The sequence below is a fragment of the Mus caroli genome, unplaced genomic scaffold (assembly GCF_900094665.2).
Source record: "Mus caroli unplaced genomic scaffold, CAROLI_EIJ_v1.1 scaffold_11828_1, whole genome shotgun sequence".
Lineage (NCBI taxonomy): Eukaryota > Metazoa > Chordata > Mammalia > Rodentia > Muridae > Mus > Mus caroli.
The window spans coordinates 17,404-33,503 of record NW_018390860.1 but is presented as its reverse complement, the minus strand read 5'-3'; the positions used below and the strand labels follow the sequence as shown (position 1 = coordinate 33,503).

Sequence of the window (16,100 nt, the reverse complement as noted above, 5' to 3'; positions counted from 1 at the left end):
CACTCCCTAACACCAGATAGGAGAGTAACAAGGATGGAGGAGAAAGAGATTTTTGAATCTACTTTCTTTCCTTGTACTGGACCCCCCAACATGAGTCAAACAGTCTCTGATACTGAAGGCAAGGATTAAATATAGAAAAGGCAGAAAGAAGATGCAAAGCCAANAGTTAGATTTGGGAGGACTGCTGGTTAATACTGCTGCAGCAGCAGTCAGCAGCAACCAGAGCCTTGAGTTTATTTTTAGTAGTGTTTTTATACCCAACAGTATCATTCAAAGCAAAGCCACAAGCTTACAGAAACAATTTCCTGAAATATACACAGAATATCTGTTCTTATCCAAAGGTACCTCCCTTGAACCTCAGGAGTACCCCCTCTTATCATCAGGCTGGGAAATCTGCCAACAGACCCTGACCCTCCTTGACTGCCTGGGCACATAGAAGAATAGGGTCAGTTTTAAAGCATAAACATCGTCATCAAGGAAGGAAAAAAGGTGTAAAGGAAGTTCCCTTGCTCACTGTATTCAGGGTCTTATCAAGATGATTGAGATATGACAAATTGTGAGGAACACATTCCTCAGCTGTTTTGTTTTGTTTTTTTTTTTTTTTTTTTGAGCTTACTTCCTTGTCCTGGCCCAGTGTCAAATATTCTGGCCATTTTCCTAGAAGCGGTATCAAGAGCTCTCCACACCTGTGAGAGTAGAAGATTCTACTAAAGTACAAATTTACCATACTAGGGCTCTGTCTGCCCATAGGGTGGGGTGGAAGGGCAGAGCTGGGAAGGCCTGTGCTGTCTGAGTGATTTAATCTCTAATCCTCCAGTAGGAGAGCCTCTACTGTCCTCTGGGCAGCCTAGCAATCAGGAGGAGCAGCATTGGGAGGTAGCTTGGAAGTTCTTTCCATATTCTCCTCTGATGCAGTTCATCAGAGAGCTGTGAGGGAGACCCCAAGCCAGCCATTGTGATTGTGGCAGCCACCAGGGTGAACGGGTTGGCTAAGCAATCGCAGTCCAGTCTGATTGGACAATGATTGGCTGGGAACCAGACTGTCTTTCTTTTGGTACATGTGGTGACCTGGGCAAAGAGCTTTGGTCTCTGAGCCTGCCTGAGTGTGGATTCCCTGGAGGGGGGAGTAGGCTCTGCAGCTCTGGCCATAGGAAGCTGTGTTACTTATAATATCACTGCTCGGTGTGCACATACAAGCATTGCTTTTGATGTGCAGAAGACAGATTTCAAAACTGAAAATCTGGTTTCTAGAAGTTCTGAACATTGCATTGCAAATTCAGTTTTGTGTGATAAATTTTACAAATAGTTTATAAACTGGTAGAGATGAGGTTATGGGGATCATCCTTCAGCAAGATCTGATTAAAATCCTTTTACCTTTCCACTATCACCAGTCACAATGCATGAAGTGATTCAGGGAAATTCAGTTCCAGGGTCCAAAAGGAGTTTCTGAGATGCAAAGGTTTCTTAAGTGTGCATGGTGGTATGCAGGTGGGTAGGGCAGATTCTATATCATATGCTATAATCCAGGTGGCAGGAAGCAGACATTAAAATTATTCTTCAACCTTGGTTTGTGTGTGGGCTCAATAGGGTTGGGTTTGTTCGAGAACACAACGGGGCATTAGGTTCAGCAGAGCTCTAGCCCATCTTTCTGATGACGTCCATAAAGAGAGAGCTCTGGGGCCTCTGTTTGGAAGTGGGACCAGTAGTAGCTGGAGGGATCAGAAATGTACCAGTTAGGTGTGACTTTGAATTATTTTTGTGGGAGTTGTGAAGTCTGTTTTTATTCCATTTGTATACATATGCAGTCATGGGTAATATTGGTCATGTTCACATTTTTCCTGGCTGAGTTTCCTTAGGTCTTTTGATTGAAACTTGACTATAATTTGGGGCTTATATTTGGGGCTTTTTTCTCTACATCTCATTATTTTTTCACGAATGTTATAAAGCTTTTGATTATTGTAGCTCTGTGATAAGTACGGATAGAATTTAATTTCTTCATCATCTTAATGACAATTCTGAGGTGTTTTGTTTTGTTTTGTTTTTGTCATGGCAGATAGCTTTGGAATCAGCTTTCCTGTTAGGAGTCTTCTTTAGATTGTTTTGAATTTATGCTGCAAATTAAACCTACCCAACATCCCTTTTATTTTTGAAAACCTCCCTATAATAGTGTTTTTTACAACTATAAGTATGTGAAACTAAAAATGATATGAAATAATGTACAAAGCTATAGAAAGAGGACTTTAGCATAGACTTTAGGGACACAGAATATATTGTTAGGGTTACATAAATGATACCTCACTAAGTATAACTTAATTGAGAAAACAAAAAGAGTGAAAATAAGACATTGTCCAGAATTGAATAATGAATATGAATATGATACAGGGTTATGTATTAGGAATAAACTCTGAAAGCAGTAGGTTGGGATTTTTCATAGATGTCAACTAAAATTAGTTAAGACCATGTTGTGTTATAGTTGATATAAAATTTTACATAGTTAATGTATGTATTCTGATACATTTGCACATAATACCTACTCCCAAGCAACCCAATTCTACTGAGTTCTCATAAAAATGACAGAGTTGCCATGGATCCCAGCAGTCTTCTCAGTATAGTTTCCATGTGCTTGAAATTAGTTTAAAGAAGAACTAGAATTCTCATGTTCATTGCAGTTGTATTATGGTAGGCTAAATACAAGAATTACCTCAGTGCTCATTTGTTGAGGATAAGCTGGGTGCCTGAAGGTGACATTGTGCTAAAGGAATGAAGACAATAGCAAAGGTTAAAGGATTAAGTCCTTGTAAAGACTCTCACTGTCAGTGCTGTATTGGTCACAAAAACCGGCATGTGATTACAACTTAAGCATTGTTGACCCATTTCTTTTTCCCATATAATTTTAATCTTTTGTGCACTCTTATTGTCAGGTGGATATGAGAACTTGAACCATCTTGTCTATCTGCAGGTAGCAGTGGAAAATAAAGGGTGACCATTCAGCTCAGTCAGTCAACAGGATCTCAAGGGAGGGAGGGAGGATTGAAAAGAAGAAGACAGTTAGACATCACTATAACATGACTCCAGCCTGTGCTGAGGCTGGAGCAGGTCTATTTTCCTCAAGTCTGCTTTTATACCATTTTAAGTACATGCTAATAATAAGGTCAGTTCTAGGTCAAGGAATACACAAGCTAATAAACAAAGTCCAGGAATCATACTTTTAAGGGGATTATCAGAATGACCAAGATAAAAGGAATGCCACACATTCCTTGGCTGAGATTACCTGGAGCTTTGTATTAGTCCAAATGTAACTATTCTATTCTGAGCCTACTTCCATGTCCTTGTTCAACGTCATATTCCTGCCAGCTCCCTACAGAATGGCAGAAAGCACAGAATCTAGCTTACGCAATCTCCTTCAAAGGATTTTACTAATGTTTAGTTAGCACATTATATGGAGAAGAGAAATGAACTATCAAGCTTTCTGTAGCAAGAGTTGTTATAGATGGGAAGCAAATGTGGTATTATAGTACAATGTAAAAATGCAGAAAGTGGCTTTATTTGGATGGTATGAAAACTTTCTGCCTATGAGTCATACTGCATGAAAAGTAAAAATGAATTTAAGAAACAGACTGTTTTGTTTTTATTTAAATACTGATGATAAATTACAATTGGACACACATGTAATAGCCTTAAATAACTGATTCATCTGTATTTTCTCTGCATTAAGTAAGTTAGATGGTAACACTTTCATTTTTGCTTTGGAGAATGTGTTTAAACATTTAACATTTTTATAGCTTGGTGTATTTATTCTTAATGTATAATATAGTTAATGCAGCAAATTTGTACAATATCACATATTTATTTTATTGAAGAGATATGTAGATATTGGCTTTTCTTGACAAAAATCAAGAGCTTGCTTTTGGAATGAAATAAGAAACATTGTGATTCCAACATTTCAAACTAGTGAAAACTAAAACAATAAAATGACTGCTTTTGTTTCCTACGTGATATATATTTCACATTGCTGAGAGCAAAACTTCTGATTTCACAGACATAGACTGGACTCAAGATGAGCTTATCATAAACTCCTGTGTTGCAGGGTATTTGATCACAGTGCTAACCCAGGGACTATCCAGTTTACTTGGGGGGTGGGGGTGGGATGGGGTAGAGAGGCTGTTTCTACTTGTGGTGTGGCTCAGCCCTTAGTACACATGTTTGCTGCCAAACGATGAAAATAAAGTTAGTTTTAGAAGGTAGCACTCATGTTTGAAAGGAATGTCTAATTGAGTAGCTGACAAAATGATGAATTAGAGAAAGATCTGACAAAATAGGATATGCCCAACTCTCAAGAGAAGAGAGAGGGAAAAGAGGCAACATAAGAGGAAGCAGCTGAGAGGGTGAGAGGAGGAGGCAGTTTTACCTGGAGAGTTTAACAGAGACAGGCTAAGGAGAGAACAAGCTAGACACAGGTGAAGAAAGAATGAGCTAGAGAATGAGACTGTGCCAGAAGATGAGAACAGATTGCTAGAGTTCATTTGAGGCCAAGCACAGCAATTCAGTCAGAAGTGAAAGAAGCAGTTTGAATCGGTTAGCATGAAGAGGAGTTTGAGTCAGAACAGCTGAGTTAGCCAGCCAGCCAAAATTCAGAAAAAAAAAAAAAAAGGGGTGATTTTATTCAGCAGTTAAGTCTCAGATGCCCAAAACATTCTAGACCTAGATAAGATTGTACAGAGGTTAGAAGCTTTCAGGACTAGGTCTAGATGATCAGGAGAAATTGAACCTCCAAGATGATATTTTTACACTCCTTTGTGATGGTCACTATCTACAAAAACAGAACAAAAGCTGTATCTGTAACAATCCTACTGTCCCTGTCTTCACTATTTTGCTTTTCTTTGTTCATTATTGCTTACCTTTTTTGCATTTTCATTTAAGCAGTATTGAATTAATATTTATTTGAAGATAGATTCTCTCTCATTCAATATAGCCTGATCACTGTTTTTCCTCCCTACACTCTTCCCAGCTACCGCCCCCTCCCCTGTTTCACCTATCCTCCTCTCCCCAAGATACAGTAACCCCCTGCCCTGTTTCCTCTTCAAAAAGGAGCAGACCTCCAAGAGAGGACAGCCTAACAGGACAGAACAAGATAGAAAAAGACAATGTGAAAGCCTTCATATTGGACAAGGCAACCTGATAGGAGGAAAAGTCTCAAGATCAAGCAAAAGAATCAGAGTTACACCTGCTCCCACTGTTAGGAGTCCCACAAAAACACCAAGCTAACAACCATAACGTATCAGCAGAGGACTTGGTACAGACCCATGCTGTCTCTATGCTTGCCATTTTTAAGTCTCTGTAAGTTTCCTAGAAATCCAGTCAGTGTTACTCATGGGTTCCCTCTCAGGTCAAGGGTCTCAAGTTAAACCAAACATTGGTTGGCCACTCAAACAATTTTGTTACTATCATGGCCCAGAACATCGTGTGTGTGTGTGTGTGTGTGTGTGTGTGTGTGTGTGTGTGTGTGTGTGTGTGTGTGTGTGTGTGTAAGGTTTCTCTTTCTGTAGCCTGTAGAATGCCTTCTCTCTTCAAAGAGAATAGAACATAGGGGTTAAGGCTTCAAGCCTGCACCAGCTTGATTTGTGTATTCAGTGAACCTTGTAGAATTTGTCCTTATTGATGGGGCCCTGCTGTCAGTTATGTGCGAGCAGTTTTGTCCCAGCATCAGCATGGATTGTTTAAGGATCTCCAAGGGACCACCTTAGCCAACAGCTCAACTAAATGTAGCCCATTTCCAACACTGAAGCCCTGGCTGGCCTCAAGGGATGTTCAGTTCAGACTTCATATTCTTCATTACTTGGAGTCTTCATTAAGGTCACCCTATAGCATCCAGGAAGTTGATATTGTACTGGGTTTTTACCCTAACCCCCAAATGACCCCATTCCAGTTGTTTCTCCCTGCATTGTACTTTAACCCTGCATTAACCCAACTGATCCCCACCACTCCTGTTCCCATCAAACCTCAGTCTACTCACAGAAACCACTCTATTTCCCCTTTAGAAGGAGATCTGTGCTTCCCTCTATAGCCCATCTCTACCTAGCCTCTCTGGGTTTGTGGAGTACAGCTTGATTATTGTTTACCTAATAGGTAATATCCACTTATAAGTGAATGCATGCCGTGTTTGTCATTCTGGGTGTGGATTACCTCACTTAGGGTGATTTTTTTTTTAAGTTGCATTCACTTGCCTGTAAATTCACGATGTCATTTAAAAAAAACAAACAGTTGAGTGATACTCCATTGCATAAATGTACCACATTTTTTGATTATCCATTCTTCAGTTGAGGTACCTCTAGGTTATTTCCATTTCTGTCTAGTGTGAATAAATATGCTATGAACATAGTTGAGCAAATGTCCCTGTGGTAGGGTAGAGCACATTTTGGATAGATTCCTAAGAGCAGTGTAGCTGGTTTTGAGATAGATGGATTCTCAGTATTCTGAGGAACCACAATTCTGAGAAAATACTGACTTCCATAATGGTTCTGTTAGTTTGCACACCACAAGCAGTGGAGAGTTCTTCCCAGTTTTCCACATCCTTGCCAGCATGAGCTATCCCTTGTATTATTGGTCTTAACCATTCTGACATGTACAAGATAAAATTTCAAAGTAGTTTTGGTTTGCATTTCCCTCATGGCTAAGATGGCGATGATTCCATTAAGTATTTCTCAGCTTTTGGAGATTCCTCTGTTGAGCATTCTCTGTTATATCTATACCCCATTTTTAAATAGAATTTTTCTTTGGAAAGCCTAGTTTCTTGAGGTCTTTGTATATTTTGTATATTAGGCCTCTATAAGATATGGATTTGGTTAAAAAAAAACTTTTCCCATTCCTTAGGCTGCCTCTATGTCCAATTGACAGAGTTTTTCCCCACTTCTAATCTGCTTTCTATTATTGGCAAAGAGGAGAAACAGAATACACAGGCTGAGTATTGGTCTGTAATTTCTTAATTTTTGTATTATATTCTTATAACTCATGTTTAAAAGACATATGTTTGTCTTTCTGACTCCTTTTATTTGTGGTGCTATCTATGTTGTGTGTTTTTATTTGTTATAATCTAATTATATTGTTGTTTCTCTGAAAAGTGATAGACGGTCACCTATTTTCATCTTCTGACAACTTACTATGAGTTTCTTGAGTTTTTGATAGTTTGGGAAACAGTTTTAGTTTCCTCTTCTTGATTCTGAAGGCTTGCCTCTCATTTCTTGGCAACTTTGTCTTTCGGTTGTTACAATCAGCAATTTTTGGAGTTTTGCTACTTAAGTGATTGATATGGTTAACACATTTGATTTGTGTTTTTAAAACTTTCTGATTTATTATTGTCTCTGTGTCCTGATTAGCTTCAGTTGTCAACATTTTGGAGCCTACAGTCATCTGAGGAAGCCTCACTTGAGGTCATGCCCTCATCAAAATGGCTGGATGCTGTGTTAGTGAGAGATTGTGATGATTGATGTGGGAAGGCTCTTCCACTGAGGGTAGCAGGATCTCTCAGCAAGTGGGCCTGGGCTACATAAGAGAGCTAGCTGAGCATGAGACAGTGACCAAACAAGAGGGCAAGGCAGGAAACAATGTTTGTCTGTGGTTTTTGCCATATTTTCTTGAAGTTTCTATCCTAAGCTCACAAAATGATGGACTGTGTTCTGACAGAACCAAACAAGTGAACCTGTTCATTACCTGAGTTGCTTTTGGTTAGAGGATTTAATCAAAGTAGCAGAGTAGCAAGTTAGTACCAAGAAAAAAAAAAACACCTCAAAAAGTGATTTTGTTGCTGGACATAAACTGGACATGTTCTCCTTTAGAGGAATGTGGGAGATATCAGGTCTTGAGATGGCAAACAGCAAAGAAATCTGCACTCAGAGCTTAACTGGCTGTTGTTGTGGCATCTGGAAGATATGAATATTGCAAGTTATGCAGACAGAAGTTGATGTTGTAGGATTTAAAATTTAGCTAGAGGTCATTTTTGTGGTAATTTCACCCCAAAACTTCCTTATTCTTCCCATGCTCAGAGAAATCGAGTAAGGCAGAATTAAAAAATACTTGGCCTTATTTCTTAGATGGAATATTGAATCTGTTGGATGATTATTACTAGTAACCCATTCGTGACTACAATGAAGAAAAAAAGCAAAAAGTTGGGCAGAAATAAATGCAGTCTGTGGCTTGTAGAGAAAAACAGCATTGGGTAGTTTCAAATGGCAACCAAATGCTGAGACAGAGGCCTGAATTCAGGATTGAAAGCCTAAGAAGGTGTCCTAAGGAAAACACACCCTCCTGCTAAGCCTTCAATGAATGGAAAGGGGGGTGAGGTAGAGGGATAGGTAGGCAAAGTGATTCCTCGTCCCCAGAAGGAGCTTCATAGAAAACCGGCTACAACTGTGGTCCAGGCATGGCGGAGTCCATCCAAACTTAAAAGGAGCACCCAAGTTCTGGAAATAAGAAAGATGTAAAATGTAAGGTCATGGATTCTTCCCCTGTAGTTTCAGTTCAGTACTGTTTCACCCAGAATCAGAGCCCCAGTGAGGGATGAAACTGTGAGAGTACATTGTATGAACCTGTGAGGATGAAGCCTAAGTTGCATTTTGAGACCACAAGATGTTGAGATACCTAAGGTATGAGATACCTGCTATGGAGAGCTGCATATAGAGAGTGCAAGTAACTAAATTGAGAGATGTATGAGAAGTTTCATGGATAGGGCCATCTATGTCTTTTGAAACTTAGTCCCTGTGTGTCTGAGATAGAGTTACATGATGTGGTGTTTGTCCTGCTGGGTTTCCTGCCTTGGTCCAGTCTTTCCTCACTATGTACATATTCCTCTCCATTCAAAATGGAAGGGGCATTCTGTGCTTTTGTATGTTGGAAAGATATAATAACTTGACTTTTGATTTTACAAGATGTAACAATCAAGAATGTCAGAGGAGTGCATGGAGAGATGCCTCAACAGTTAAGAGAACTGGCTGCTTACTCTTTCAGAGGTCCCAAGTTCAATTCTCTGCAACCACATGGTGGCTCACAACCATCTGTAATGGGATCTGATGCCCTCTTCTGGTGTACTATATATAAATGTCGCTACAGTGTACACATATACATGAAATAAATCTTAGAAAGAAAGAAAGAAAGAAAGAAAGAAAGAAAGAAAGAAAGAAAGAAAAGAAAAGAAAGAAACAAACATTTGAAGAATGTACAGGGTGCTGCAGACTATTAGGGTCATTGAAATTAAACCAAGTGCATTTTCATCATGGGTGACCATGACCAGAATGTAGTTGATTGAGTCAAAAAGCTCCCAGATAGGGTGATGTCTTTGAACACTTGTTTCTCCTTTGTGGCTTTCTTTGGGAGAACTTATAATGTTAGGGTCCAAGAATCACTGAAGGAAGAATCACCCAACTCAAATAGTATACAAAATCGTTTTATTCTGCAGAATTCTATCGTACAGGGGTCTGCCATTCACTATGATGGATACAGACATGTGAGCTTTGCAAGCTCAATTTAAAGCCAGTTAGAGTAATTCCAGGGTGGAGAAGGTGAACTTTATTCTGATTGGTTGGTTCAAATTCCAAGGGTATAGGTGTCTTTGGGATTGGTTAAGGTTCTGGGGAACTTGGGGGACTTTACAGAACTAATGCAGGCTGATTATTCTTGGTTTAGGCTTGGCTCAGGCCTGGTGGTAGGGGCAGTTCCTTGTCCTTGTAACGTTTCGCCAGCAAAACACACTCGGACAACCAGATCCTTCTACGGCAAAGCTTTATTGCTTACTTATCAGGAAGACCCCGAACCCGGAAAATGGAGCTGCTTAAATACCCCTCTGTGTGACGTGTCAGCTCCTGATTAGCTGCTCACTCATCACCCCACTACTACGCCCCGGGATGGGCAGTGACTTGGCACGAATTTACTCCAGCACCTACGCACATTGCTTGTTTACTAGTTAGGCACTGAGGAAGCCAGCTCCATCTTGTAATGGCGACTGTGCACGGTTTCCCACAGTTCCTAGAAGCTTCTGATTGGCTGCCTGTGATGGTGGTTTTCCTGGAATTGACTTGTTTGGAGTTTTCCAGTTCTAGGAAACAGAAACTTAGGCCTAGTTTCCCATACTGTCAGTTTGCAGCCTGTCATGGTGTCAGCTTGGCTCTGACCAACTCATTTCTCTCAATGGAAGCTTTTGTAGGAGGAAACTTTCTAGATTGCTTATTGGGGATGAGATTTGAGTGTCTATAGACTCAACCCATTTCGGGTTTGTGTGTGTTCGTGTGTTCATGTGTGTGTGTGTGTATGTGTGTGTCCTGTGTTGTGATTGGACCTAATTAGTCAGCTTCCTTCTTATGGCGTCTTGCCTTCATCATTATAGACTATCCATAAATCACGTAAGATGCAGTTGAAGCAATTGTTATTCAGTGCTAAGCTATTTTGCAAGCCTAGTATTTTATAATTTTAATTTTGTTGTTTTTGTCTTTGAGGACAATGTTTCTTTGTGTAGCCCCAGCTGTCCTGAAAGTAGGTATGTAGAACATGTGGCCTCAAACTTAAAAGTCCACCTGACTGGCTTCAGAATGCTGGGATTAAATGTGGGTCAACATGCCTAGCATTTTCTTTGGTTTTTTGTTTGTTTTTATATTATTGGCTGATGGACTACAATGTAGGTTTTTGTACATATCAAGCATATGCTGTTGTGTTGATAGTCATCCACATTGTGAATTTTGAAATTTGGCAGAGAGAATATTCTGTTTCTCAGTATAGCCTGTATTCATGACATTAATACTGCCTGAGCTTTACTGCCTGAGCTTTCTGAGTCACTGGTTTGCAGGTACATAAAATTCTTCCTACCTGTTGTGTTTGTTTTCATTTTTTCAATGAATATGAGTATTTGAGTGTATGCCTGAATATGCACATCATGTATGCCTGGTTCCCATAGTAGTGAGAAGATGGGTTCAGAATTCCTGAACATGGAGTAATAGTTGTGAAGCCCCCTTGTAACTACTGGCAATTGAGCCTAATTATTTGCAAGACCAGCAAGAGCTCTTCACTGCTGAGCCATCTCCTGTCCTATGTAGGATCAACATTTACATTGCCAATATTTTCATCAGTCCATTTGTATTTAAAGATGCATCCTCTTTTAGTAAGATCTCATTACTGTTATAGATTAAACTGGGACACGTCAGGATTCTGGAAGATGAATAGAGAACTGGAGTGAATGTGTCTGTCTTTGTAGGAACTCCAGTAAAAACCTCTGAGTCCTTTTTCTCTTTCTTGTTTGTTTGTTTGCTTATTACAGGGGAGACAGGGCCTTAATATATACCTCTGGCTCTCTTGGGTAGACCAGAGATATACCTGCCTCTACCTCCTGAGTGCTGCCATTAAAGACATGAACTACTATGCTCAGTTTGCCCATCACTTTTTGTAGTTAGTAATTGTTCATAAAATTTCTCTGATGTGTGCTTAATACTACTAACCCCCTCTCTTAATTAGCATTTCTCTTTCAAGGTTATCATTCAAAGAGCAAAGAAATGACAAAAGTGAACCTTATTATTCAGTTTCCTTCTAAGATGACTTGGTAATTACATCAGAACTTCTTGGTCATGAAATAAGTGAGGGAAGCACCAGAATCATACAAATATATTGTCAATGAAGCATACATTTACAGTGATGTTGGTATCATGGTTTCATTTTTACACATGTATGCAATGTTTTAGGATGAATTGACCTATGATGATGTGCATGTGAACTTTACTCGTGAAGAATGGGCTTTGCTGAATCCTTCACAGAAGAGCCTCTACAAAGATGTGATGCTGGAGACCTACAGGAACCTCAACACTATAGGTAAGACTGAATTTTCTTTCACTTTTTAAAATGAAGGAACAATTATTTCTTTGCTATTGATGCTTTTCTGTAATTTCAATTGAGAATGAGGAAGAATGAGATGAATAAATCACATCTGCTAAAGATAGTAACTTAAATTTGCCTAATTGCTAATATTATATCATACATTTTCTGGTACTATATTTTAGGCTACAATTGGGAAGACAATATTGAAGAACACTGTCAAAGTTCCAGAAGACATGGAAGGTAATTTTCATGTTGATATGAGTATGCCTCTGAAGAAATGTTAATGTGTCCTGGAACATTTAAAGAAAGGCAATAGTGTAAAAAAAAGAACTTCTTTAAGTGTAGTGATTATTAAGTTCTCACAAATCCATATACCTCAACGTCAGGTGTCTGATTTGTGTTTTCAAGGAATTTCTCTAAAAGAGAAGATGAGGAAACAATGCCCTAACACATAGTACCATTTGAATCATAGCCACAGTACAGCTACTCTGTAGAACTGCCAATCTAGTGTCATACCACTCACATATTGCCAAAGATATATATTAGGTGATAAGTGTATGTTTCTAATAAGCAAATATTCCATAGTAAAGCTGATTACTCATATAGTAACATTGCTAAGTTTAAGTGAGAGGGGCAGTTTATGAGAGTCAAGAATGTTGATGATGAGAAACCTTCATTCCTATACCATATGTCTATGATGAACAAACAACCAAACTGCGTGAATGCAATGTAGAAATCTTTCATTTGTTATTCTTTTTTAATAGTTGTACCCTGTATCAAAATGGATACAGGCCATGTGGACATAGGGATATTGAAAGAAGCAGAACCTTCTCTCTCTACCAGAACAATTAAGATATATGTAGTAGTCCACATATGAGCCAAATTTCTCAGGGTGTTACAAGTTTATAATTATTTGGTTTTCCAGCTTCATTTGGAATATATCCATATGCTCACACTGCAGAAAATCCCTATGAGTACTAGGATTGTGGACATTCCTTTCTGTTTGTCCTTATTTACTTTGCCATTGTAGTATGAAAATGTAGTGTATTTCACAACATAGGCAAATTTATGAATGTACTCAGTGTGGTAAAGCTCTGAGCTCTTCCATTTCTCTTCAAATATGTGAAAAATCTCAGAGAAAAAGGATGCTACAAATATGAGCCATGTAATAACACCTACCATTATAGGTATGCAAAACAACCATGATGAAGGGGAAACCATGATGTAAACTAATTGATAAAAATCTTAATATGTGATTCCTGTTTACAATTAGACCAATTTATGAAATTAATTCCTACAGATAAAAAGATTCATTGGTTTAGTGAATGCGGTAAAGCTTTCACATGTGCCAATTATCTTTGCAGGCATGAAAGAAGACTTATTGGAGAGAAACCCTCTGAAAATATTCAGTGTGGTAAAGACTTTGCAAGTCACAGTTATCCTCAAAGGCATGAAAAAATTCATACTGGAGAGAAACCCTATGAAGGTATTCAGTATGGTGAAGCCTTTGTACATCAAAGTAGTCTCCAAATAATACATACTGGAGAGAAACCCTACAAATGCAATCAATGTGGTAAAGCCTTTGCACAACACAGTACTCTGCAAATACATAAAAGAACACATACTGGAGAGAAACCCTATGAATGTAATCAATGTGGTAAAGCCTTTGCACAACACGGTAATCTCCAAATACATAAAAGAACACATACTGGAGAGAAACCCTATGAATGTGATCAATGTGGTAAAGCCTTTGCATATCTTGGTCATCTGCGAGTACATAAAAGAATACACACTGGAGAGAAACCTTATAAATGTGATCAATGTGGTAAAGCCTTTGTAGCTCAGAATGCTCTTAAAAGACATGAGAGAGTTCATACTGGAGAGAAACCTTACAAATGTGATCAATGTGGTAAAGCATTTGCATATCATAGTTATCTCCAAGTACATAAAAGAACACATACTGGAGAGAAACCCTATGGATGTAAACAATGTAGTAAATCCTTTGCCTCTCATGATCAACTTCAAATTCATGAAAGAAGTCATACTGGAGAGAAACCTTACAAATGTAATCAATGTGGTAAAGCATTTGCATATCGTAGTACTGTCCATGTACATAAAAGAACACATACTGAAGAGAAGCCCTATGAATGTAAGCAATGTAGTAAATCCTTTGCCTCTCATGGTCAACTTCAAAGTCATGAAAGAATTCATACTGGAGAGAAACCATACAAATGTAATCAATGTGGTAAAGCCTTTGCAAATCATAGTTATCTCCAAGTACATAAAATAACACATACTGGAGAGAAACCCTATGAATGTAAGCAATGTAGTAAATCCTTTGCCTCTTATGGTCAACTTCAAATTCATGAAAGAATTCATACTGGAGAGAAACCTTACAAATGTAATCAATGTGGCAAAGCCTTTGCATATCATAGTACTCTCCAATTACATAAAAGAACACATACTGGAGAGAAACCTTACAAATGTAATCAATGTGATAAAGTCTTTGCATATCACAGTTATCTCCAAGTTCATAAAAGAATACATACTGGAGAGAAACCTTATAAATGTGATCAATGTGGTAAAGCCTTTGTAGCTCAGAATGGTCTTAAAAGACATGAAAGAATTCATACTGGAGAGAAACCTTGCAAATGTAATCAATGTGGTAAAGCATTTGCATATCATAGTACTCTCCAAATACATAAAAGAACACATACTGAAGAGAAACCCTATGAATGTAAACAATGTAGTAAATCCTTTGCCTCTCATCATGGACTTCAAATTCATGAAAGAAGTCATACTGGAGAGAAACCTTACAACTGTAATCAATGTGGTAAAGCATTTGCATATCATAGTTATCTCCAAGTACATAAAAGAACACATACTGGAGAGAAACCCTATGAATGTAAGCAATGTAGTAAATCCTTTGCCTCTCATGGTCAACTTCAAAGTCATGAAAGAATTCATACTGGAGAGAAACCTTACAAATGTAATGAATGTGGTAAAGCCTTTGCACACCATCATAATCTTCGAGAGCATAAAAGAATACATACTGGAGGGAAACCCTATTGATGTAAGCAATGTAGTAAATCCTTTGCCTCTCATGGTCAAGTTTGAAAACATGAAAGAATTTCATACTGGAGAGAAACCTTACCTATGTAGATAATATGGTAAAGCCTATTCATAATCAAGTCACCTCCAACTACATAAAAGAACACCTATGAATATAACCAATGTGGTAAAAGCCTTTTCAGTGATCTTGAAAGGTGTGAATATACTTGGTCCATAGCAAGTGGCTGTATTAGGAAGTATGGCATTTCTGGAGTAGATGTGGCATTTGAGAAAGTATGTCACAGTGCAGGTGGACTTTGAGATTCTATGCTTAAGCTCCACCCAGGGCAGAAGAGTCTTCTTGTTGCCTTCTGTTCAAGATGTAGAACTCTTGTCTCCTCCAGCACCATGTCTGCTTGGACACTGCCATTTTTTTCAGCCTTGATGATATCAGACTGAACCTCTGAATCTGTACACTACCCCCAATTAAATGTCCTTTATAAGAGTTGCCTTGGTCATAGTATCTTTTCACAGCAATAAAATCCAAGTTAACACAAACAGCATAAAAGATACCACACTGGAGAGAAACTGACAATCAGATATAGTTCTCTGCATGTTTGATAACAGAAATAACATGTTTTAAGTAGTCTCTTCTTCCTTCTCCTCTTCTCTCCTTCCATTTTTCCTCATCTATATTCCTCTACATCTCCTTTTCCTTTCTGCTTCTTTTTTTCCCCATGAGGACAGTGATGTATTAAGATAGACTCTCATAGCCGGAGCACCTGGGGGAGCCATCTTGTGTCCCGGATCCCTCAGAGACTAGTCTGCACAGGTGAGAGTGCAGACTACAGAAGCAACACAGCTTCTGGGACAGGCCTTGTTTTGGGCCTTCATCTTTAGCCAGGACGCAGGTCCAAACTCCAGATATCTGTGCACCTTCCCTGCAAGAGGAGAGCTTCCCTGCAGAGAGTACTCTGACCAATGAGACTCAGGAGTGAGCTGGACTCCCAGGTCTGCTGACAGAGGCTAACAGAATCATAGGAGGAACAAGCTCCAACCAGAGACAGCTATAACAACTTACTGCAGAGATTTCCAGATGGCGAAAGGCAAACGTAAGAATCTTACTAACAGAAACCAAGACTACTCACCATCATCAGAACCCAGCACTCCCACCTCAGCCAGTCCTGGATACCCCAACACAC

At 38.9% G+C, this 16,100-nt stretch overlaps 1 protein-coding gene across 1 annotated transcript in view; it reads left to right on the top strand.

The window, feature by feature from the left end:
- LOC110288871 (zinc finger protein 431-like) overlaps positions 1 to 15,473 on the top strand; it is a 17,811-nt gene extending 2,338 nt beyond the window's left edge. The window contains exons 2-5 of the mRNA XM_029473900.1: positions 11,715 to 11,841; positions 12,030 to 12,087; positions 13,212 to 13,298; positions 13,374 to 15,473. Coding sequence (XP_029329760.1) covers positions 11,715 to 11,841; positions 12,030 to 12,087; positions 13,212 to 13,298; positions 13,374 to 14,919 — 1,818 coding nt within the window. The 3' untranslated portion in view covers positions 14,920 to 15,473. The remainder of the gene's footprint in view (positions 1 to 11,714; positions 11,842 to 12,029; positions 12,088 to 13,211; positions 13,299 to 13,373) is intronic.
- The last annotated feature ends 627 nt before the right edge of the window (positions 15,474 to 16,100 follow it).